We start from the raw sequence: 22,195 nt of genomic DNA, 5'->3' as shown, positions 1-22,195 counted from the left end.
TGGTTTTTTTTTTTTTTTTTGGCAAGCTCTATGTACCCAATTGAGTGATGGGTTTTTTAGACATCCATGCATCATGCATCATGCACTAACGTACTCTAGGGTCGAGTCTTCGATATCGTCTTTGGTATTCGGTCTTTGTCCGTTGTTCGTGTCAACCCATTCCCGAAGGATTCGATTCAGGTATAACTTACGTTGAACGTTCAAGCACGCACACGGGTTTGAATTGAGTGTAGATACTGATCACTGGGTACATGATGATCCACGCAAGATAGTCGACGATGACGATGACGAGGGGGGGGGGTTGTTGAGAGCGAACGAAACATAAGGCCCGTAAATTGTAATTGAAGCGAGCTTCGGTTCGCGTATCTCTTCAGTGTCTCTCCCATGGCCTTGGAACTAAAAAACAAACAAACAAATGCTAACGGTGATATGTAGTTGAATTAGAGTGAAATGCCTGTAGAACACGGTCACGGTGCCTGTACCTCCAGCTGGAGTCAGAACGACACTCGGACTGAAAGAGCGTGGAAGCTTGTGGAAGCCCAGGGTCAAACTTTCGTAAAAACCCACGGCCAACTCCTTTTCCTTCCTCTCCTTCTCTATCTTGTCTCTATCTCTATCTCTTTGGTATCTATAAAAAAAATGTCGGAAATAACGACTACGGTCTCAGAAACGGTCGAGCCTCCACAAATTGGAACAACTGGTGTCGAAGAGGCCGTAACGTCAACGTCGTCTACATCGACGAACGGAGTCAAGGGCGAGGGCGAGGGCGAGGGCGACGTTGAAATGGGCGATGACGAGGAGAAGAATAAGCGGAAGAGAGTCGTTAGCCAGGGTACTGTCGATTTTCTTTCTCTTTTCCGTTTTCCGTTATTCTTTTTTTTTTTTTTTTTTTGGTATACTGATAAAATGCTACGACAGTCGAATTCTATTTCGCCGATTCCAACCTTCCCTACGACAAGTACGTGAAAAAAAAGAACTGCCCCAAATGGATTCGCTCAAAGTCTTTTTTTTTCAATAAGGTTTATGTGGTCGTTACATTCGAAAGATCCAGAACACTGGGTACCTATCGATACTATTGCGGGTTTCAAGCGCATGCGTCCATACTCAACGTACGGCGTAGACTGGGTCGTTGAGGCGTTACGAAGCAGCGAGTACCTCGAGGTCGATGAGGGTGGGGGAAAAATACGGAGAAAGAACGAGGTGAAGGAGCCGAAGGGTCAGTTTGCGAGGAGTGTGTACGCAGTGAGCCTTTTTTTTAAAAAAAAACTCATTCTACGTGTTCGTTCCTTTTCTCTGATCTTTCTGTTTTCTGTTTTCGGTTCTTCTTAGAAAGGTTTCCCAGACGAAGATGAAACTTTGCAAGGACGGTTGGAAGATTTCTTCCAGAGCTATGCAAGCACGAATGAAGTACGAATGAGGAGAGATGAGGATAAAAAATTCAAAGTAACCTTGTTTCTCTCACTTTCGCTTGATTATCCTTCTGTTCTAACAAAAAATCAGCATTCGGTCTTTGTCGAATTCACCGAACCAAATGGCGTCGAAACATTCTTGAATGCAGATCCCAAACCTGCTTTTGACGGGAAAGAGTTGCTCATTATGTCCAAGTTCGTTCGCTTTGTTCCCTTTTCATCTTGTTCCCCCCTTATCACTTAATCCCCATTATTAACACCTCCTCCTCCAGGGAAGCCTATTGCGAAATGAAAATCAAAGAAAAAGGTCTCACAGGAAAAGCCGCCGACAGAAGACGTGACAACTTCACCACTCGTAAAGGTTTCAACGCCTTCACCATCCCTCAAAAAGATGGAGGACTCCTCCCCGACGATGCCGCAGCCATGACTAAAGATGGTAAAAAACTAGACGTGTATATGGAATATTTCGGGAAAAAGCTCTTGATAACGAAAGATAACCACGGGAATGGGACTGTTAAGGAGGAAGAGATACCGTTTGTGAAGGGTTCGACGTTGAAGTTTGAAGGTGTTGAAGAGAACTTTTCGTGGAATGATATCAAGGTGCGGCGTTTCAACCCCCCCCCCTCCCTCCCTTGGAGATCCCCACGTAAATAACTAACTGGCTTTCATTTCCTTAGACCCCCATACGCGAACTATTCAACAACAAAACACCCTATATCGAATACAACCGCGGAGACAACCACGGTCTAGTCGGCTTCCATGCTGTCCTATCGGAAGAAGACGTTGAAAAAGTAAAGGGAGCTGTGAAAACGATCAACGGGAAAACGATTACTTGGTCGTCTATATCGGAGGAAGATGAGAAGTCGTTCATGATCAAACGAGCACAGTCGGGTGCTAGGTTTGCGTTGAGACAAGCTGAGGAGTCGTCTGGGGATTCGAAAGGGAAAGGAAGGGGTGGGAATCAGGGGGGACGGGGTGGACGGGGTGGTTCGAGAGGTGGGAGAGGTGGAAGGGGTGGGAGGGGCGGTGGGAGGGGTGGAAGAGGAGGAGGAGGAGGGCGGAAGGGCGGTGCCGATGCGAGTGGTCGGAAGACTGGTGACGGCTCAGAGGTAACGGCAGAAGATAATTCTGCGGTTGGTGAAAAGAGGAAACGTGCTGTTGAACCAGATGGTGGTCCAGATGTGGGGGTTAGAGGGCAGGATGCACCTCCTACCTTGCAACCGGTAAAGAAGGCCAAGGTAGATGGGGAGGATTCGTAGTTTTTGGGTGTCGATTCTTTTCTTGTTGTCAATGTATGATGGTTGTTGAAATGTACCAATAGTCAATGCCAGTGTTTTGTAAACCTTTCGTCTGATGTGTCGGGTCGATGATTCCGAAGACTCTAACTAGACGTTTTTCAGCCTTCGATTGTTGACAACGACAGCAAGCGCTGCTTTTGGACGGTATGTGAAGTTGTGCTTTTTTTTTTTTTTTTTTTTTTTTTTTGTATCTCGTTTATACGCCTAATGTATTTACATATGTAGCGTGTACTGTACTATATACTTCGTTGTCCGTCCTGTCATCTATTCCGACTTGTCATGTGTTGTGTTCACCAGAGGTGAATCTGTCAACGCGTGTGGGCGTTGGAGCCTCGGCTTATCGCCTTAGCAAGGTGGAGTTGTCTTGTCGTGTCCGCTCTCCTGCATCTGTCCAGTCCAGTCCACCCTTCTCTGTTCCTGCCTTTCTCCTGTTCACCTTATTCCTTGTCTTCTGTGTCTGGTGGTAGCTCTGGTATGGTGCCGAATACCGATTGTAACCTTCCTGTCTCCTCCACATACCTTAAGGTCTCTCTGACTCCACTTCTCGTAGTGAGCATCTGTTTCATATCGGCGTTCATGTTCCTCAGTCTGGTCCGTAGCCGGTTCCTTTCTCTGGTGTGCGCTGGGCAGCGTAGTAGGAAGTGCACTACTGTCTCTTCTGACTCCTTGCAACAGGGGCATGTGGGGGACTCGGCGATGTTGAAGCGGTGCAGGTAGTGGTTGAGTCCAATGTGGCCCGTAAGTAGTTGTGTTAGTACGCTGGTGTGCTTTTTTGGTAGATCTGTGGCGAGCCTTCTGAACATGTTGGAGCTTTGTGTTGCACCTCCAGGCCATAGCCTTGTGAATCGTCCATGGCAGGGCGATTTCTCGAACATGCTATCATGACTGCCCTGTAGTTGCTTCCTGTATGTCTTGACAATCGATGCCCGGTTGCGGGGTAATATTTTCGTCATAGCGTGGGGGAGGGGGTACTCCGATGGGTCAGAAACGTCCAGCTGTGCTGCCGCTTTCGCTGCTTTGTCCGCTTTCTCATTTCCCTGGATACCCGTGTGACCTGGAATCCATCTGATCAAGATTTCGCAGCGTGGTGCTCGGTTGCGGTGCATGTGGATTAGGGAGTGGATGATGTCAAGGAGGTAATGTGATGATCCTGCTTTTGCATTTCCTATTGCCAAGATTGCCGCTTGGTTGTCGACCCAGATCGATGTCCTGCTGTTAACCCGGTGTTTCTTCATCAAGATTATCCCCAGTGCTAGGCCAACCACCTCCACCTCATATACCTCATGGTGTTCCTCTGGCCCTACGTACAGTCTGACTTCGTCTTTGATCACCCCATCATAGGTAATCACTGCTGCTGCTCCCACCCCTCCGTCGATCCCTGATCCGTCTGTGTATACCTTCCATCTAGCCCTGTCCTCCTCATGTGCTTTCGTCGCAAATTCCGCCTTCCCATAGACTGTGGTCTTGACCTCTGGCACCCAGTGGGGTTGGAAGCGAACAGCTTGTCGTCGTTCCATGAGAGTTGGCTGAAGGTGATAGTCGTGCATAAGGTGGTGCAGGGGGGATTTATGCCACTTGCGGTTGCGACCTGCTACTCGCCGTGCTGCCTTTGCTAGTGGATGTGGGTCTGATTGAAGTTGTGCTTCAAAACGGATTGACACTCAGAGTCGTCGTACCGATCTATAACCTTGAATAGCAGAACTTTCAATACACGAATTTCATATTACATAGATCAGTTCTCCGACCTCTGTATCGCTATAGCAAAAATACCCGACCCTTCAAAGGCTTCACAGGAGAAAGGGAGCGGTAAGCATTGACCAGAACGAGGTTTGCAAAATAGCAGCTTCCGGAGTGGGTAATAATACATCTTGAGGTGCTCTACACGTCAGCATCAAGGTTCCAATGGGTAGATAACGAGTGGGTGAGGAAGTCGGGTGGTACGAGCGGTGTACATGTGCTGATGCTAATTTCCTCCTGGTGCTTGTGCAGCTGCTTCAACGCGGATCGTACGCGTATACTTCCTGCTATTCTCTCACTACTGTAGAACGATCCGTAGATGCATGCACGTAAAAGATGAAGACGCCAAAAAAAAAGCGATTATTGAGAATGATACTACTGTAACTTAAGACTCGGAGTAAAAAAAAAATGTAGCACCTCTGGTAAGGAACAACCATTCCACGTCTTTTTCAAACCGCAACAAATGCTGGAATGAGCTCCAGCTGAGGCGCAGTAACTCGTACTCTTGGAACAAGCAGTAGGCTCCTATGATATGGTTCGTGTAGAATCGTAGGGGGACAATAATGCGAGTCCTGAAATGAGTGAAGAAAAAAAAAAGAGGGGACGGAGCGGGGTTTTATGCATATCCGTGTGTTTGGTTGTGTTGATATGGTCCCTGATAAGGCATGTGATAGGGCCATGGACTTCTGAGACTGCCACCAACTTCCAAGACGTCCAAAATTCGCACTGGTCCTCTGATTTTCTTCTTCAGAATCTTCTTGGGATACACGGAATATCTATCATGCTACTTAGTTGTGGTTACCCGTCCGACAGCTCACTAATTCACTACCAGCAGCGGTAGCTTGCTCGCTCCCTCCCCCATAGAAATACGGGGCCCACGCGTTTTCGTTTTTTCACGGTGGTAAATCATCATTTGAATTCAATGATCTCTTATTCGTGATTTCTGGATCTAGTGTTTCCTAGGATCGACCAACACCAACAAGTTGAAAAAAACCAAAGTACCAACGTTGAAACAGAGTTCTTCGCTACCCACGTTTATCGCGAGTCGCTGGACGCTCAACGGTTCATGGATCATGGTAACCGTGACTCCCCCACTGTGGTTAGTCAGTATCTTTCCTTCAAGGGACGGCTTGAAGACATATACTTACTCAGAACAAAACTCACAATCAGATAGTAGTCTCTAGCCGAACACTCTAGGCGCAACATCACAAAGAAATCTTCGAACCTATTGTACTCGTACCATGAGCACGACTATATTCTTCGAAGCAACGGGTCGACTGCGCAGCACCAACACACACTGAAACTGCGGATTTCAATTTGCGATCCTTTCTCTGTGCTCTTTCCCCCAGAGACACGACGAAACGGGGGTTTCGGGTTTGAGGCACCCACACTTCAAGTTACGAGTAACTGCGGATCTGTGATCTTTCTCTTTGCTCTTTCCCCGCCCACACTTCGAGTTGCTGCGGATTGATAGAGATAGAGATATTAGAAAGCCAACGACTTGTGACTCGGAGTCTTGGGGGAAATTCATATTCAACGGCGCTCGTTTACCAAATAGGTCCACGAGGGGTCATTTTTTCCCTTCCCGCTTGAACCAAGGGCGCCGTACGCGTATCACATTCATTTTTCGAGTAAGGCCTCAAGGCCTCAAGCCGAGTCTTTCCACGAGGATGGGTCCAGTGTATTACCCTTGAAGAACCCATGCGGCCCCCCACTGCCACCCTGGGTAATAACGATAACATAGGAAGTATTGGAAGGAGGGAATAAAAAGAGATGGGTCGGAATGGCGGTATGATAGGGATCCCCCACCATCGTTATCGTTGTCGTTTTCACTACCAAGAATCGACCCAGAAAATTAACAGATGGTAATGGTCGCGAAGTTCAATAACCTCTTCACCTCTGTCTTCATCGCGGTTTTGTACGCGTCCGGGTCCTACACCATGGGCATGGTTGCCGCCACGCCCATGTATTCCACGGATTCCGGACACGGACGCGAGTCGACGAGTTATCATGGACATGTGCGCAGTGTTGGGGATGGGAGGGTGAAAATCAAGGTTTACCATCCAGAATCTGTGTATACGGTCTGTACAACTGCCACCCTTTTTTTTCTTCTTGTTGTTTTTCCGGAGGAGGAGATTGATGAAACTTCCTCTTTTTTTGACTAGATCTATGGGGAGGGAATGGACGTTCCGTCGTCGTTTGTTGAAATGGGGATTGAAAACAAGACTGTTTCGTTCGTTTCTTCGAAGCTTGGTCTTGATATCGAGAAGGTGGGGTTCAAGTCGGGGTTTAGTACGAGTGCTCAAGGGGGGACTTTTGGGTATGCTAGGCAGATGCATGTGAGTATTTTCGACCTTCCTCTCAGGACTTTTTAACATACTCACATTCTACCCCAGGATGGTATTCCGTTTGTGAATGCGGTTGCGAATGTTGCTTTTAAAGATAATAAGGTCGTTGCTTTTGGTCAATCTTTTGTTGATACGAGTAAGCTCTGGGCTTTTTCGTATTCGTTTATACTCTTTTTCTGAAATCGCCGGCTGATGTGACAGGTAACATTGCCGATTCCAAGCCTTCTGTAGATGTGAGTAGTGTCGTAACCTCGGTGGAAACGACGCTGCAGGGCAAGATGTTGAATGAGGTTCCGCCTTCACTTGGGTATCTCGCCCGTGATGATGGGAGTGTTGCCCTCGTACATATTTTCCAAGTGCAAAACCGTGATGCCCACACGTGGTATGAGGCGTATGTTGACGCGCATTCTGGAGGGTTGTTGTCTGTTACTGATTTTGTTGCGGATGCATCTGTGAGTTGTTTTTTTGGCTCTTCCCTCCCTCTTATGATTGATTATTTTCGATAGTACAAAGTCATTCCTGTGTGGAAGCAAGATCTTACTGAGGGATTTGAGACTCTCATCGACCCCCAACTCGCATCTGCGTCCCCGAAAGGATGGCATGATAACAACGCGACTGCGTAAGTCGTCAGTCTTCATCATATCACATTCATCATTCATCTCAACTGGGGGGGACAGTGGTAACAACGTTCTCGTCTACAAAGGTCCAGAAACCAACACCACCGTTCAATCCAGCGAGATCGACGCACCACCACTCACATTCGCATACACCTTCGATCCCGAGCTCTCACCATCTGATGGTCCAAATGTGGATGTCGCCCGAACGAATGCGTTTTATTTGATGAATAGTTGGCATGATACGCTTTATGAGTATGGGTTTACGGAGAGTGCGTTTAATTTCCAGAATGATAATTTTGGGAAGGGGGGTGTTGGGGGTGATCGTGTGTTGTTGAGTGTACAGGATGGAAGTGGGGTGGATAATGCGAATTTTGCTACTCCTCCTGAGTGAGTTTCTAGTTTCCTTTTTTCTTCCCCTGTCACCATATATGCTGAACTTGAATAGTGGCCAATCGGGACAGTGTAGGATGTTCATATGGGATGAGACGAATGTGAGATTCGACTTTCGCGCCGCTGTTCCGGCTAGTTTATACAGTTCACGGATCTCCGCTTCTTCTCTTTTTTTTTTTTTTGATGTGGTCTATAGCCGAATCGCGACGGCGCGCTTGAGAACGATATTCCTATCCACGAGATGACGCACGGTCTGACCAACCGGATGACGGGTGGGGGTACTGGCAGTTGCTTACAGATATTTGAAGCTGTTGGTATGGGAGAAGGGTGGTCCGATGCTGTTGCTGAGTGCGTTTGACTCTTTTTCTTTTTTTTTTCGTTGTCTGGCTGACTGGTTGATTGCGCTCTTCGATGAAAATAGTTGGTTTGCCCACTCGGACAGTCCTGAAATCACAGACTTCGTTCTCGGAGCGTATGTTACGAACAATCCCGCGGGTATTCGTACCAAGCCCTATTCCACTTCTATGACTACCAATGGATACCGGTATTCTGATATTGCTAATATGAATGATGTACATGGTACGTTATTCGAATATTGTGAAATCATGTGCTGACTTGAATTCGTAAATTGTTATAGATGTTGGAGAAGTCTGGTAAGCCTCTACAGTGATTCCTTTTCCTATATCCCGTTTAAGATTGAATGTCTTGTTTTCACTTAGGGCTAACATCCTTCACAACCTCTACGCCGAACTTGTGGGCGCGCATGGGTTTTCGGATACGGCACGTACCAGTGCACAGGGAACGGAGGGCAATATTGTTTTTTTGCAGCTCCTTGTTGACGCGCTTCCGCTTCAGCCGTGTAATCCTCTGTTCTATACCGGTCGTGATGCGATTATACAAGCGGATGCTAATAGGTATGGAGGTGCGAATAGGTGCTTGTTGTGGAAGGTGTTTGCTAGTAGGGGTGTTGGTGTTGGTGCGAAGAATCGGAGGGATTCGATGGATGTTCCTGATGATTGTTAGGCAAGCTCCCTGCTCAGAGTGGTGGTGCTGGTTCAACAGTGGACTACTGGGTTTCTTTTATTGATAAGAACATATTATTTGATTTGATGGGATAGGAATCCTATCAGTTTTGATTTTTTTTTCACACATCCAAGTATCCTCTCCCTCATCTGACAACTCCGAAAACTGGATAGCTGAATTCCATCCGACCCATCTCCAAGTCAAACAGCCGTTGCATTGTGACCGACCGTGACATACCGCGACCCTTGTGACTCAAGGAGACATTCACTTTTTCTTTGGACCGTCATCCTCAGCGCGCGCCATCGTATCATTCTCTGGTCGATCAACAAGCTTCGTTAGGGAAATATTTTAGCTCTCCGAGGCTGGAGATCTCAAGACTCGTCTCGTCTCCCTCGAGTCGTGGTTGTGGTCGTGGCCGTAATACTGTCCCCCATTCATCAGCAACTGAAGGCATGAACAATTACATATCCGCAGGTGCCGATTAGCTTTGTCTCGATTAGGAAGAACGACCGGTGTATTAGACTTGTGACTTGTGCTGTGGAGAAGACTGCTGTGTAGCCTGGAAGCTCACAAGACATTTAGTCTGGTACCCCATTCGATCTGTCTGCAAGCGAAGACTTGAAGGTCGACAACTGGTACTGAAGTACTGAAGTCTGACTGACACCCCGGTCTTCCATATGAACACTGGCGAACAGGGCTACTGCAGTACGATCGGCCTAGGTCTGGCCCGTGGACTGGACTTCATTACTTCAATTTCTGGGGGTTGGACTGGAAGTTCGTCAAACTCACATCGCTGTCGCAGAGTCAAAGACCGACCGAGTATCAGTCTCAGTCTTGTGCTTGTAGAGAAACTTACTATGTGGAATTCGAAGCTCACAAGACTACTGAGTCTGGCGCCCCATTCGATCTGTCTGCCAGTGAAGACTTGAAGCCTTGAAGGTGGACAACTGAAGTCTGACTGACACCTCGGTCTTGGACTTCATTACTTCATTCATCTGGGGTTCGACTGGAAGTATAAAAGGTGGGGGGGTTCGTCAACTGAGATCTCCAGTATTCTGCTCGCAGAGTCAAAAAGTAAAACCAAAGACAGCCTCAACGACCCCCCCCCCAAGGTAAGCACGACTTATGATCTTTCCGCTCACCGTCGTTAGGTCTAACCAAGGACACACAGAGCACTCAGTGAATATGGGAGACACCAGGAATGGAATTATGAACGAAATCGTCCGGTGGGGTAATGCCAACGGGGACAAGATCTCAGAGGCCTACGGTTTCATCGGCGGATGGGAAGGATGGGTCCAAGTCGAACTCGCTATCGCATTCAAAAAAGCCTTTCCCGGCATCACCATCTCTCGCGAAGACGCCGTCTATCAAGGCAACAACCAACGATCGGATATTCTATTCACTACCAGGAACCCCACGCTTTTTACGAACATGCTCGAGTTGAAGTGTGAGACTTCAAGAGCTGGTGGAGCTGCTGCGTTTGCTGCTGCTGCTCAGGCAGATTGTACGAAGGTGAATAATGGGCTGATTAATCAACGGCTTATTCCTTGCAAGGCGTGGGTTATTGCGTTTAGTGTGACGAGGAATTTGACGAATTTGACGGTGGGAGAGCCGGGGCATCAGAGGAATTTGAGGGCGTATCCGGATACGATACGTGCAGGCAATCATACTATTACGTTGTATTGGGGGTGGAAGGATTTTGCTTGAAAAGTATTGCTGGGGTAGTGTTGATAAGAGTGTATGAAATTAGTGGATAATTCAATGCATATACAGTATGGATCATCACCTTTTGATTGAAAGTTGGTTGGTGGTCTCACCGCATCAAGATCCTTGGTTAAAAATTTTGGCTACATCTTTGTCCGAGTGTCTTATCGCCACTATTTTAGTGCTCCCGGGCAGCTTTCAATTTCATGCCCCCTCCCCCCCCCCACCAACTCCTTGGTCGGCCGCATGGCGCGCGGAAACAGCTGAACTTGTGCTTCGTTGACGGTATCGCGTGGCTTACGCCTTAGAAATCTTCCCCACAATCCCTCAAGGCTCATTCAAGTTTCGCCAAATGACTATAGTCGAGCATCCGATACTTGGCAAGTTGACAGAAGCAATGGGCCAAGAGTATGCACGTTTGAACGGCCGACGTTCGATGTTGGTAATAGATATGTGAAGGATCCGTGAAATCCCAGTGGCCAGTTAGGCTTCTACGACTCGGAGTCGGACTATTCCTTGTAGAAGGCCCGGGTATTTGGATTTTGGCACGGTAACGAATAGTTCTAGGTTAGCCGGTGTGTAGATTTAGTAGATCGTGTGGTTGTTGAGTGTGCAGGATGGAAGTGGGGTGGACCGTGGATGATGTGAATTTTGCTACTCTCGGGCCTCCTGCCAGTGAGTGAGTTTCCAGTTCCCCTTTTCTCCCCCTGTCGTGTAGTATGCTGAATTTGAATAGTGGCCGATCGGGACAGTGTAGGATGTTTTCATATGGGATGAGACGAAGGTGAGTTTCGACTTTCGCGCGACGGATCTCCGCTTCTTCTTTTGTTTTTTTTTTTTTTGATGTGGTCTATAGCCGAATCGCGACGGCGCGCTTGAGAACGATATCCCTATCCACGAGATGACGTACGGTTATTGTGAAATCATGTGCTGACTTGAATTCGTGAGTTGAATGTTTGGTTTCACTTAGGGCTAACATCCTTCACAACCTCTACGCCGAACTTGTGGGCGCGCATGGGTTTTCGGACACTGCACGTACCAGTGCACGGGGAACGGAGGGCAATATTGTTTTTTTGCAGCTCCTTGTTGACGCTTCCGTGTAATCCTCTGTTCTATACCGGTCGTGACGTGATTATACAGGCAGATGTTAATAGGTATGGAGGTGCGAATAGGTGCTTGTTGTGGGGGGTGTTTGCTGGTAGGGGTGTTGGTGTTGGTGCGGAGAATCGGAGGTCGGATTCGATGGATGTTCCTGATTATTATTAGGCATTCTCCCGCTCAGAGTGGTGGTGCTGGTTCACAGTGGACTACTGGCTTTCCTTTACGTAGTATTTCTCCAAATCCAGCTGTTCTTTGATTGATAAGTCGATGGAGTTCGAAGACCTCACCGCACCTTAGGCAGGAGTTTGACAGGTGCCGTAACCCCCTGTTAGGGGGGGTTTTAGTCGTGTGGGAAATGGACCTAAGAGGCCCCGCTTCCGAAGTGCTACCGACTTTCTTTTGCTTCCTCCGTTCGCGTCCCTTGCTCCCCTCCCGTCCCCTACGCTTTGCTCTCCCATATCCTCTCATCTACACTCTAGTATCTGGCCACATATTTTCAAGCTTGCTTACTCGATGCTGTCTCTGTCTCACGTTGCTCTGTCACACAGGTGCATAACAGTGGAATGGTTCTCGGTGCAACAATGGTGCGCTTTTTTTTGCTTGCTCACCTACCACTACCTGCACCACCCTCTGCTCGAGTCCTAATACCTCAACCTCTGTTCTTCGCCATTTCTCCCACATATTCTCGTTGTGCTTCGCTTAGGCTCGAAAATTGTCCAATGAATGCTACCAGCCGGTAAATACCAAAAATGAAAATGCGAGGATTACCTGACCAGCTCTACCACCTTTCTTCTAGGATATACCATTCAGGCTACGAAGTATGGTGACTGGCTCTAGAGTATGCCCGTACAGCATGAAGGGTTAGGTACAGGTCCCATTGGGTATCGGGGTGCACGTTTCTACCTTTCCCACAATCGTCATCGTCTGATCTTCATTAGCAGTCACCCAATACACGGTCAACACATGACACAACCTTCCGAATCCCAAACTGTAGCAATACGCAAAGCCCGTACATGCATACACACCAAATTAGCCCGCCTGACAATTCATGTATGTATCAGCGCCGGCACACTTTTCGACGGAGCAGGTGCAGCTACGAATCTGACGCAAGGAAACAAGGTTGTCTGTGAGTAAAATCTGCCCTCCGACCCCTCCGAAATGCTTATGCAGACCGCACATTTACAAGCCAACAAATCCGCTCTTGCGCAGGGGAGGAGACCTGCACCTGTTCGGTGTCGGTGTGGCCAGTCTCGTGTGGCCGGGTGAAGAACGAGTATGTGCGGGTTTTAGGCGTGCATGTACATCTCAGACAGCCTGCCATGGTTGCTTTTGTTCGGGGTGGGCAGGGCTGGCTTGATGAAGTAGACAAATAAGACACGGACTTAACTACGGAAATGCAAGTTGTATCCATTGTTATAGAATGGTGAAATTAATCTGGCTATCAAAAGCCCTTCTTCTCTTTTCCTACCAAGCCGCCGTCTTCAGTGTACTGGTTGAAACCGCAATATGTACTAGGCCAGGACACCGGCTACTGAATAGCCGGTCATTTTAGGAGATTTCAGGAACATAAACTGCATATTGTCGGTGTTCTATGTGCTCTCCCGCTTAAATATTCAAGACTTAGTGTTGGCCTATGGTCTAGATAAACCTATCAAGAGCTGACCACCTACAGCTTGAAAATGAATTGGTGTGAAAATTGTCGTACTCCCTGAACAGTGAAGACGCGTCTCGTGTATGGTAACTGTAACAGCTTGACCTATCTTCGTAAATAGGTTGAACCTTCAGAGAGGAAAAGTTCTTTGGATAGTTCTTGTTAATATCAGCTCATAAGTAGGAGTACCAATAAAGAATAAGGACCACTGTAATTATGTAGACGACCACAATCTGTGCAAGGTAATATGTCGTACGTATAATGTATCCTCCGAGTCCTGCCAGTTCCTGAGATCATTTCATTACATGAATATACATATGTACCTACGTGACAGATTAGCATCCTCTATGCCTACTTCTCCTTAGATCAAACCCCCATGCTCCAAGGTATTTGAATGTGCGCTTTATAGGTAGGCAGGTAGCATTGCAGAGCGGTTGTTTCAAGAGCTCACAGAGGACCAAAATTCTTTCAGTGTAATACCATATAGTAGATTACAATTACACGACTTGATCGCTCCTACCTGTACTCCGATTCTCTACGGCTCAGATACATCTCCAGAGTCCAGACATTGGTATGGGTAACAAGAACCTATCGAAAGGGGCTCCGCAAAATCAAACACCAACTTCATACTCACAATGCAACCTTTCCCAGTCAAGACATGTTATCTAGCGCCGGTAGCCAGCAACATTTGTTACGACGACCAGTGCCAAATGCTCTAATATTGCAGAGCCATGGGCATGTGGGCCTAGATACAGGAGACGGCATTAATCATAAATGGCGGATTGACGGAATGCACTCGGGTGTGGATGAGAACATACGGGAGAGTCGGCACTGGTTTCGACTATTAACGTCCCATTTGCCACGGGTGAGTCGCAGATTGCATCGAAGGGTTGGATAGCTTGAGGTTAAGGGCCGAGTGCGGCAGAAAGGCATGGGTGAGAGGATTCGGAAAAAGACGAGAACAAGGTTGCGGGTGACCAGGGGAGCAGAGGACATCGATCGGTAAGGACGCCAAGCTGCACAAATGGATTGTTGCACTCCAGCATTTCACCGTGCACGATGCACGTACTGTAAAATTTAGTTTAGATAAAAGGAAAATGAGCATCTGCTTGTAGAGGATGCATAAACAAACCTTTTTGAGCTGCGGGGAACACTACAAGAACGATTCCAAGCAGTATCGGCGCAGGGAGGGAGCGTGGAGGAAGCGAAAGAAAGTCAGTAGGCACTTCGGAAGCGGGGCCTCTTAGGTCCATTTCCCACACGACTAAAACCTCCCCTAACAGGGGGTTACGGCACCTGTCAAACTCCTGCCTAAGGTGCCTCACCGCATCAGGATCAGGAACTCGTACTTGGTAATTTTTAGCTACATCCTGGTCTTATCGCCACTGTCTAGTGCTCCCGGGCAGATTTCACACTCGAAATTCCTTGTTCGGCCGCACGGCGGGAACAGATGAACTTGTGCTTCGTTGACGGTATCGCGTGGCTCGCATTCCCTCTTAAACTCCCTCGTTTAAGCTCGCCAATGTTGACTATAGTCTACTTGGCAAGTTGGCAGAGGAAATGGGCCAAGAGCATGAATGGGCGGCGTTCGATGGTTCGTTTAAATGTGTTCCAAGGGTCGTGCGACGTGACCTTTTGGCGAGTTCTACCACTATTTTTTGCGCAGAGGATTTGGGGTGTGGTACGGCAACGAATAGTCAGTGGAGAAGAACAAATAAGCGTGTGTACAGTGTAAGATTTCCTCAAACCGAAGTGGCCGAGGAAGTGGCCCGGATCGGATATAGAGCGGTGCCCCGGTTGGTTCGCCGCCAAGGATTGGTAAATTTTTCCTTTCGTTTTTTCTTAACCGCCATGGCACGACGCGACTTTTTTCTTCGTCTTCTTCCCATTTATAAATACCGCCCTTCTAGTCCGTAAACCCAACTATTAGACCTCCCGCCCTCTCCCTGCACTTGTCCGTCGACAATCAAACGGCCCTTTTTTCATCCATTTTTGTCTAATACCCCACCCAAGATGCCCAGTACTGACGAAGAGCACGGAGGCTTGGTGTCGAGAGAGGATACCTTTGTGGGGAGACCTAGGAGGTTGTCGTTGTTGGTGCACTACTTGAAGGAGGATGTCGATCCCAAACAATGCACAGTCCCTCTTGCTGCTTATTGTTTTATGACCGGGTTCATGTGCGTTTTCGTCGCATTTTGCTTTTTTTTTTTTTTTCTTCAATAAAAATTGACGCTTGATTTCGCTCAAAGGGACGCGGTCTGTTTTTCTGCGATATTTGTATGGTGTGGGTTCCAAACTGGGAATTTTATCCAAGTGAGTTGGACGGTTATGTTTTCAATGGTTCTATAGGGGTGGATCTCATCTCATACTTCTCGGTTCATAGCTTGCTGTCGCTCTTGCAAGACTTTTCGAAGGCTCGCCCGGAAATCGAGATCAGACTTTCCACAAGGCTGATCAGCAAGCTCTCGCTTCACTCGTTGCCTTTAATGCTGGTGCCTTTATCGGTCGTTTGGGTGATCGTATAGGGGCTCACAAGCGGATTTGGCTGATGTTCGGCACGTTCCTGCAGACTCTTTTCACTATGGCAGCTGCAGTGACGATATGGAAGAGCGGTTCGGGATCCATAGCTGATCACCGAGCTGATCCAGCTTGGACGAATGGCCTCTCCTATGCGGCTATCGTTTTTATGAGTGCCAGTCTTGGTCTCCAAGGTATACAAGCCAAAAGGTTGAACACACAGTTTACTACAACAAGTACGCCATTCCCCCCCTTTTTTTTTCAAGATTGACTGACTGATTGTTTGGTTTAGTTGTTCTCACCACCGTCTGGGTTGAGCTTATGACGGATCCTGGCCTCTTCAATCTCCGTCAAAAAGTCATCACGCGCGACCATAAACTTATCGCCGCAGGTGCTCTTTTCATTGGAGGCTTTACTTCTCGTGCGATTTTGGCTAAACTTGGGACCGGAGGTACTTTGGGAGTTGCTGTGGGATTTAGAATATTGATCACCTTGGCGTGGTTGTTTGTTCCTGCTAAACCTCAGAAGGCACCCAAGGCATGAGCTTTCCCCCCGCCCCCCTCCTTTCTCTTTCTCTTTCTCGTACTTGGGGCTGTTCTTTACAAGAACGTCCGATAGGGTCGATTGTTGTGATTGATGCATTTTAGATTTCCCTTTCTTTTACATATTCAACATATTCAGGTGTACGATAGAATCATAGAAACAAGCATTGTTTTTCTTCTCGGTTCCTTATGCAGTGTTGTGGGTCCAGTACCGACTAGACTGGCGAAAGAAATTCAATTGAGGGCAGCTCCTTAGGTCAATGTTGTATATGGTCTTCCCGAGAGACGGCTCGCGTCGGGTTATCGGGCTCTTCCGACGGTTGGCCGGTAGTCGCCGGGAGATGTCACATCTGATACGTCACTTACCCCGCTGAGCGTGAATTCTGAAACGACAGAGTCCCCCAGCGCTCTCAGCCAACAATGCGCAGCACTTCAATTCAATCTCTCTTGAAACTCGTACTCTCCATACTGTATCATGGATAACGACGACGGTACACCATTCAAAAAACGGAGGCTTCAAAATGCTTGTGATGAGTGTCGAAAACGCAAGAGTGAGTATTTCCGTACGTTCTTTTGAATCAAGAGTTATAATGTATATCGCTTTATGTAGTAAAATGTAGGTTCTTCGTCTGGGGTTGAAAGAACTACAGGACTGAATGGGTCGCAGGTGATAGTGCAAAAATGCCAGGAAATTCCTGTAGTAATTGCCTGTCCTTCAGGACAGAATGCACGCATATTATGGCGATGGCGAAAAAGGTGAGTAAATTGAGGGATATGTTATTCGTTACTCTGAAGTGTTCTAACGGTCGTTTAGAAGCGTGGACCTCCAAGAGGGTATTCCATCTTACTCCGTTCTTCATAATGTGAAGATATCTGAATTCGGCCTTTCACCAGGACACCCCGAGGTCAGAAAACCATCCAGTCGATAGTCAAGTCAATCCTGTCAACCTCGAAACCTTACGTCGTACCCGATGACCCAGAAGATCTACGTCAAGTCCTGGTTGATCTTGCTAACCGGATAGTCACGCTTGAGGAAGAGTTAGACGAGATTCGGCGATCCAAAACCGCTAGTGGGGACTCTCCGGCCGAAAGTGGCTCGTCGGGTACAAGTACAAGTCCTCCCTCCATGGCGGACACCTACTATACTGCAGCCTCGGTACCTCCCGTACAGCCATGTGCCGATGCCTGCATATCCAGTCTAGTCGCGGACTTTGTGAAACAGCTCAGAGTCAATCAAGCCCACGAACGACATTACGGTCAACATCATAACGTCAATCTATTGATCAACGCTTTGGATCTGGAGAGAGACATTCCAGGGAAACAGCTTGCTGGACGAGTCATTGACCGACGAGCGGAATTTTGGAATATACATCCTGTAGGGTTTGATTGATTTCATCAAACGGATATCTTTCTAATCTCATTTCCCCTCCCCCCCCCCCCCCCCCCCCCCCTTTCAACAGTGGCAAGCGGAAATTGTCGACCCAGATCCCAACTACGTGTTCCCTGAAGAAGACCTCATGAACGAGCTCATTAACCTCTACTTCGCCCACGTCAATTGTTATTACCCCATCCTCCACCGCGGTCTCTTCGAAAAGGCTGTAGCAGAACATTTACACCTCCACGATCGCTATTTCGCAGCGGTGCTTCTCGTCGTCTGTGCTGCTGGATCCCGTTATTCGAACGATGCTAGGGTGTTGGACGATCCTCAGTGTACTTTGAGCGCTGGATGGAAATGGTTTAGACAAATCCGGTTGATACGGTCTAATTTTATAAAACCTCCGTGTGTGTATGAGTTACAACTCTACTGTGTGAGTTGTATTTCTTACCGGGGGGGGGGGAGTTACTCAAACATCGTATTGAAATAGATTGCTATCTTTTTCGTGCAAGGAACATCTACACCAGAGACTTGTTGGATCCTCCTTGGACTTGGTGTCCGTTATGCCCAAGATCTTGGAATTCACCGAAAACCACCACCGAACCATAAACCGACTGTTCAATCCCAGTTGTGGAACCGGGCGTTTTGGGCTTTGATTGCTATAGATGTGGTGATGAGTTCGTTCTTGGGAAGACCTAGAGCAACACATACTGATGAGTAAGTTTTTTTTTGTCCTCTTCCTCTTTCGTTTCCACACGATACGCAAAACCCCGTTTTAGTGATTTTGATGTTTGCCATTTTGTAGTTTTGATTTGCCACTTCCTATTGAATGTGATGATGAGTATTGGGAGATGGAAGATCCGGATCAAGCGTTTAAGCAGCCTTTGGGTAAACCGTGTAGTATGAGTTATTGGGTTGAGTTTTTGAAGTTGTTGGATATTGTTGGGTTTGCTCAGAGGACGATTGTGAGTGGTGCCCCGCCTTTTTCGATGGTAACGGTTCTATCTCATCCCCTTCTATATAGTATGCTGTTCGTAAATCGGATATGTGGACGAGAATGGGGATGTCTGGACCGGAATGGAACGAGAAAATCGTGGCTGAGCTTGACTCTGCGCTTAACTATTGGGTTGGTCGGATTCCGCAGCATTGTGAGGGATCCTTTCTTCTTTTTTTTTGTGGGGGGGCCTGTCTCTTATGTCGTTCTTCCTATAGTGAAATGGGATCCAAATCAATCAGACTCGATATGGTCCAACCAATCTACTATCCTCTATATGACCTATTACTGGGTTCAAATTTTGATTCACAAACCGTTTATTTCACCTACGACCGAGGAGGCCGTATTGACTTTTCCGTCTTTGAGCATTTGTGCTAATGCTGCTAGATCGTGTTGTCATCTTGCTGAGGTTCAGAGCCGGAAGGCGATGTTGTTGTTCCCTACGACTTTGGTAGGTTTGTTTTCTTTTTCCTGTCTTTTTGGATGTTTTGTTTTTTCTGATTAGCGATTTTATAGAATGCGATATATTCATCTGCGGTTAGTATTGTATTGATCCTTTCGCCCCCTCACCCCTGGCTGAATTAGTTCCTTTTCAGATCATTTTGTTTCTTAATACATGGAGAGGAAATCAGATGAAGACTACACCCGATACTTATAGGGAGCTGAGGGACGTGTACAAGTGTCTCGTTTTACTTGGTTCGATTGAGCGCAGGTAGGTTGTGGATTCCTATCTTGTAGAGGTTCTTCTCTTCATCTCAACTCGTTTTTTTTTACTTCTCCGCACAGCTCACAGGTTGCCGGTCGTTTCTGGTAAGCCTCAAACGTTATCCATCATTTTGTTGAAAAATAAAGTTAATCCGAAATAGCGATATTATCAACGAACTGCTCGCGATTTGTGGGTTACCAACGAACCGGACGTCTGCGTTGAAACGTTCTCAAACTCGAACGATGGAAGAGGATTCTAGCACGGCGTCGAGTGATGAGGGAGAAGAGGAGGGTGAGGAGAGCAATACTTTGGTATCGACAACTCGGATTGTGCATCCTCGTCCTATTGCGGGGTCCAGACGTGTTTCTGCGTCCACCAGCACAAGCACAAACAACAACCTTCAAGCGAGCGGGACGGAGTATACTTATACACCGTCCGCTGATTCTACTTTCTCTCTCCCTACTAGTAGTGCCGAATTGGGAAGTTTACCGCTTCATGAGGCATTTGCATTCCCTAGCAGTAGAACGTGGTTTCCGGAGCAAACTAGCCTTTTTTCCCCTACAGGTTTATTTCAGTTTGAAACTGACCATGGGGCGTTTGCGGGTGGGGTGGTGGATCCGGATCTTCGTGGTAGGATAGGTTCGAGTTTGCCGGAGTCGAGTTATATGAATCGGTTTATGGCGGAGTCGTTGTCGAGTGCTTTTGGGAATGCAGGTGAGTGCGATGCGGGGATTGAGTTTGCTTGGAGGTTGTTTGGGTTCTGAATTCCTTTTTTTTTCGCCTTTTTTGCTAGGTCCTGGGATATCGTTCGCGTTTGAAGGACAAATGGGGACGCAACCCTCGATTGCGTCTACTACTGCTACTACAGGGTTCGTTGCATTTGTTGTTGGTCGGATTTTTGGATTTTTGGACTTATGCGGCATTTTCTTAGGTCTTGGACTGATTGGAATTCATATATGGCTGGTTTGGATGAAATGTTGCAAGGTTTTCCTGCTACGGTATAGGAAAGCCGTCAATCTTGACGCGGATGTATGAATGAATGTTTTATGTAAATGTAGAGTAGACCCTGGATAATCTCTGACAGTATTTATTTAGCGATAGGTATATATGTATGTAGTAACGTACAACACAACGGATATGTAATGAATATAACTACTGAAACGAATGGCAGATCTCAGTAAGTAAAACATGGGCGGAGAATGCAAGACCTGTCGGCAGTCGTTTTATGCGATTGCAACTTTTCCATCCAGCGTCGGCACGACGATGTTCATGGAGGTGAAATCGGTTTCAGAACAGGTGCCTCGTAAATTGCCCCGCACCGTCACATATCTCTCCACCCTCAAGGCCAACTCGGTGTGCGCCTAGATCATCCCCAAGTACCAGAAATGGCCTTTCGAATCCCATCTGCCCGAGCGATGTATTTTGCACTGGGTACTCCTAGCCTCAGTATCACCATTCGGTGAACGACAAAAGCCAACATCGAAGAACTTGGTAATGGTACCCACATAATTTGACGCTGTCGTAAAGGAGGTTTCTGTCGTTAACGTTGTTTCTACGGCATAGTAGGACATGAAGGGGAGACCATGTGCATAGAGTGGAGTCTATAATCAGATCCGGTCAGTGGGGTTGACGAAGGGAGAGCGGGAAACGGCAAACTCACTGAAGTACTGGAAGGTCTGCCCTGCCGGAGATTGCGCCATTCCAGAATCTCGGTGGGTACTTCACGAAAAATGTATTCTAGCTGGGCTTCCGCGGCGGTCAGGTTTGAACCAAGAAAGGATATGAAAACATCGGCATGTAATGATTGAAACCCGTGCCAAAATATCCTGATTGGAGTACGAAGACCGAATCGTTAACACCAGATCAACCTTCTAGTTGAGTTGATGACGACGAGTATCATTTCGTTTCGTGTCAGAGACCCGGACTGTTCGCGGGCTAAGACGGGAGAGCAAAGACTCCTAGCGAAGGTCGGAAAAGCCAGATGGGAGGACGTTCTAGGTTCTTGCGGTTTGGCGGGGGTTGGCAAGCGCGATATATCTTGGTTTATTGTCGATAAAGGAATGAATCGAGCCAATAGACAGAGAAAGACGGGAGCAGTGAGACGAGATGGAGATGGAATCCGTAGATGCGTTATATAATGAATTAGAGCGTGGACGAGTGTTCTCGAGGAAGTGACTGTTCTCCCTAGGATTCCATCATGGGCGAGAGCAGATTGGATCGTGGATAAAGTTTAAAGGTTTGGTACGGGTCAGAAGTCGAATGGTTGAACATCTCGCAGGGTGTAGAAACTGCGCAGGCACCAGTGGTAATGGTGGCGAAGAAGAGCTGTTAGAGGCTGCGGCTGTACGCTCATCCATTAGGGCTGTTCAATTCTAAATTTTCAAACGTTGCAAATCCTGCAATTCAAACTCCGCCCGTCCAATCAGGTGCCTCATACGAGCCCATTTTCACCCCCTCGTTCATCGTTCCGGCTGGTCCCCAATTGCGCTCCTTAGAAAACATAATCTATAAGTCTTTAAGTCTCTATATCACTATAGTATTCCCCCGTTTATAATGTGATATAAATAAGACTAATTGACACCTAGAAGAATCCACTTGATCTACTTGCAGCAGCAGCTAATAAACCTCCTCCTCACTCAACCCAGCCACTGAACTTCGAACGTAACTCTCTGATTGCTCGTGTTACGCGCCTGCAGTATAAAACAACGGTGCCTGCACCGATTCCGACCTTCAGTGCCATATCTTGTTGGTGAAGCCAGTTGACCGTAACGTATTAGGAATGT

General features: G+C 47.4%; 6 protein-coding genes across 6 annotated transcripts; 5 read left to right on the top strand and 1 right to left on the bottom strand.

The window, feature by feature from the left end:
* Positions 1-456: 456 nt before the first annotated feature.
* On the top strand, positions 457-2,755 carry E1B28_002803 (uncharacterized protein). Its single transcript, XM_043159748.1, has 7 exons — positions 457-832; positions 919-958; positions 1,020-1,242; positions 1,330-1,443; positions 1,501-1,604; positions 1,682-2,009; positions 2,087-2,755. Exons 1-7 carry the CDS (start codon positions 640-642, stop codon positions 2,666-2,668), a joined length of 1,584 nt encoding a protein of 527 aa, XP_043003354.1. The 5' UTR covers positions 457-639; the 3' UTR covers positions 2,669-2,755.
* Positions 2,756-2,913: 158 nt separating this feature from the next.
* On the bottom strand, positions 2,914-5,017 carry E1B28_002802 (uncharacterized protein). Its single transcript, XM_043160718.1, has 2 exons — positions 4,453-5,017; positions 2,914-4,394 (listed from the first exon to the last, which is right to left on the bottom strand). Exon 2 carries the CDS (start codon positions 4,252-4,254, stop codon positions 3,145-3,147), a length of 1,110 nt encoding a protein of 369 aa, XP_043003353.1. The 5' UTR covers positions 4,255-4,394; positions 4,453-5,017; the 3' UTR covers positions 2,914-3,144.
* Positions 5,018-5,142: 125 nt separating this feature from the next.
* On the top strand, positions 5,143-8,824 carry E1B28_002801 (uncharacterized protein). The gene is made up of 13 exons (XM_043159747.1): positions 5,143-5,345; positions 5,398-5,547; positions 5,615-6,525; positions 6,610-6,783; positions 6,841-6,928; positions 6,994-7,244; positions 7,299-7,411; positions 7,470-7,796; positions 7,855-7,900; positions 7,996-8,147; positions 8,221-8,378; positions 8,437-8,452; positions 8,519-8,824. Exons 3-13 carry the CDS (start codon positions 6,307-6,309, stop codon positions 8,820-8,822), a joined length of 1,848 nt encoding a protein of 615 aa, XP_043003352.1. The 5' UTR covers positions 5,143-5,345; positions 5,398-5,547; positions 5,615-6,306; the 3' UTR covers positions 8,823-8,824.
* A 1,183-nt stretch (positions 8,825-10,007) lies between these two features.
* On the top strand, positions 10,008-10,529 carry E1B28_002800 (uncharacterized protein; the record flags this gene model as incomplete). The annotated part of the gene is made up of 1 exon (XM_043159746.1): positions 10,008-10,529. The coding sequence occupies one exon, from the start codon at positions 10,008-10,010 to the stop codon at positions 10,527-10,529; it is 522 nt and encodes a 173-aa protein (XP_043003351.1).
* Positions 10,530-15,004: 4,475 nt separating this feature from the next.
* Positions 15,005-16,523, top strand: E1B28_002799 (uncharacterized protein). Its single transcript, XM_043159745.1, has 4 exons — positions 15,005-15,455; positions 15,528-15,591; positions 15,662-16,031; positions 16,088-16,523. Exons 1-4 carry the CDS (start codon positions 15,292-15,294, stop codon positions 16,336-16,338), a joined length of 849 nt encoding a protein of 282 aa, XP_043003350.1. The 5' UTR covers positions 15,005-15,291; the 3' UTR covers positions 16,339-16,523.
* A 483-nt stretch (positions 16,524-17,006) lies between these two features.
* Positions 17,007-20,585, top strand: E1B28_002798 (uncharacterized protein). Its single transcript, XM_043159744.1, has 14 exons — positions 17,007-17,093; positions 17,152-17,171; positions 17,232-17,712; positions 17,798-18,145; positions 18,203-18,429; positions 18,518-18,677; positions 18,737-18,860; positions 18,925-19,157; positions 19,223-19,243; positions 19,303-19,418; positions 19,493-19,516; positions 19,573-20,126; positions 20,206-20,281; positions 20,344-20,585. Exons 1-14 carry the CDS (start codon positions 17,019-17,021, stop codon positions 20,414-20,416), a joined length of 2,532 nt encoding a protein of 843 aa, XP_043003349.1. The 5' UTR covers positions 17,007-17,018; the 3' UTR covers positions 20,417-20,585.
* Positions 20,586-22,195: the final 1,610 nt, after the last annotated feature.

This window comes from Marasmius oreades, chromosome 10 (genome assembly GCF_018924745.1).
Source record: "Marasmius oreades isolate 03SP1 chromosome 10, whole genome shotgun sequence".
In the NCBI taxonomy this organism is placed as follows: Eukaryota; Fungi; Basidiomycota; class Agaricomycetes; order Agaricales; family Marasmiaceae; genus Marasmius; species Marasmius oreades.
This window is presented reverse-complemented; position numbering and strand designations above follow the sequence as displayed.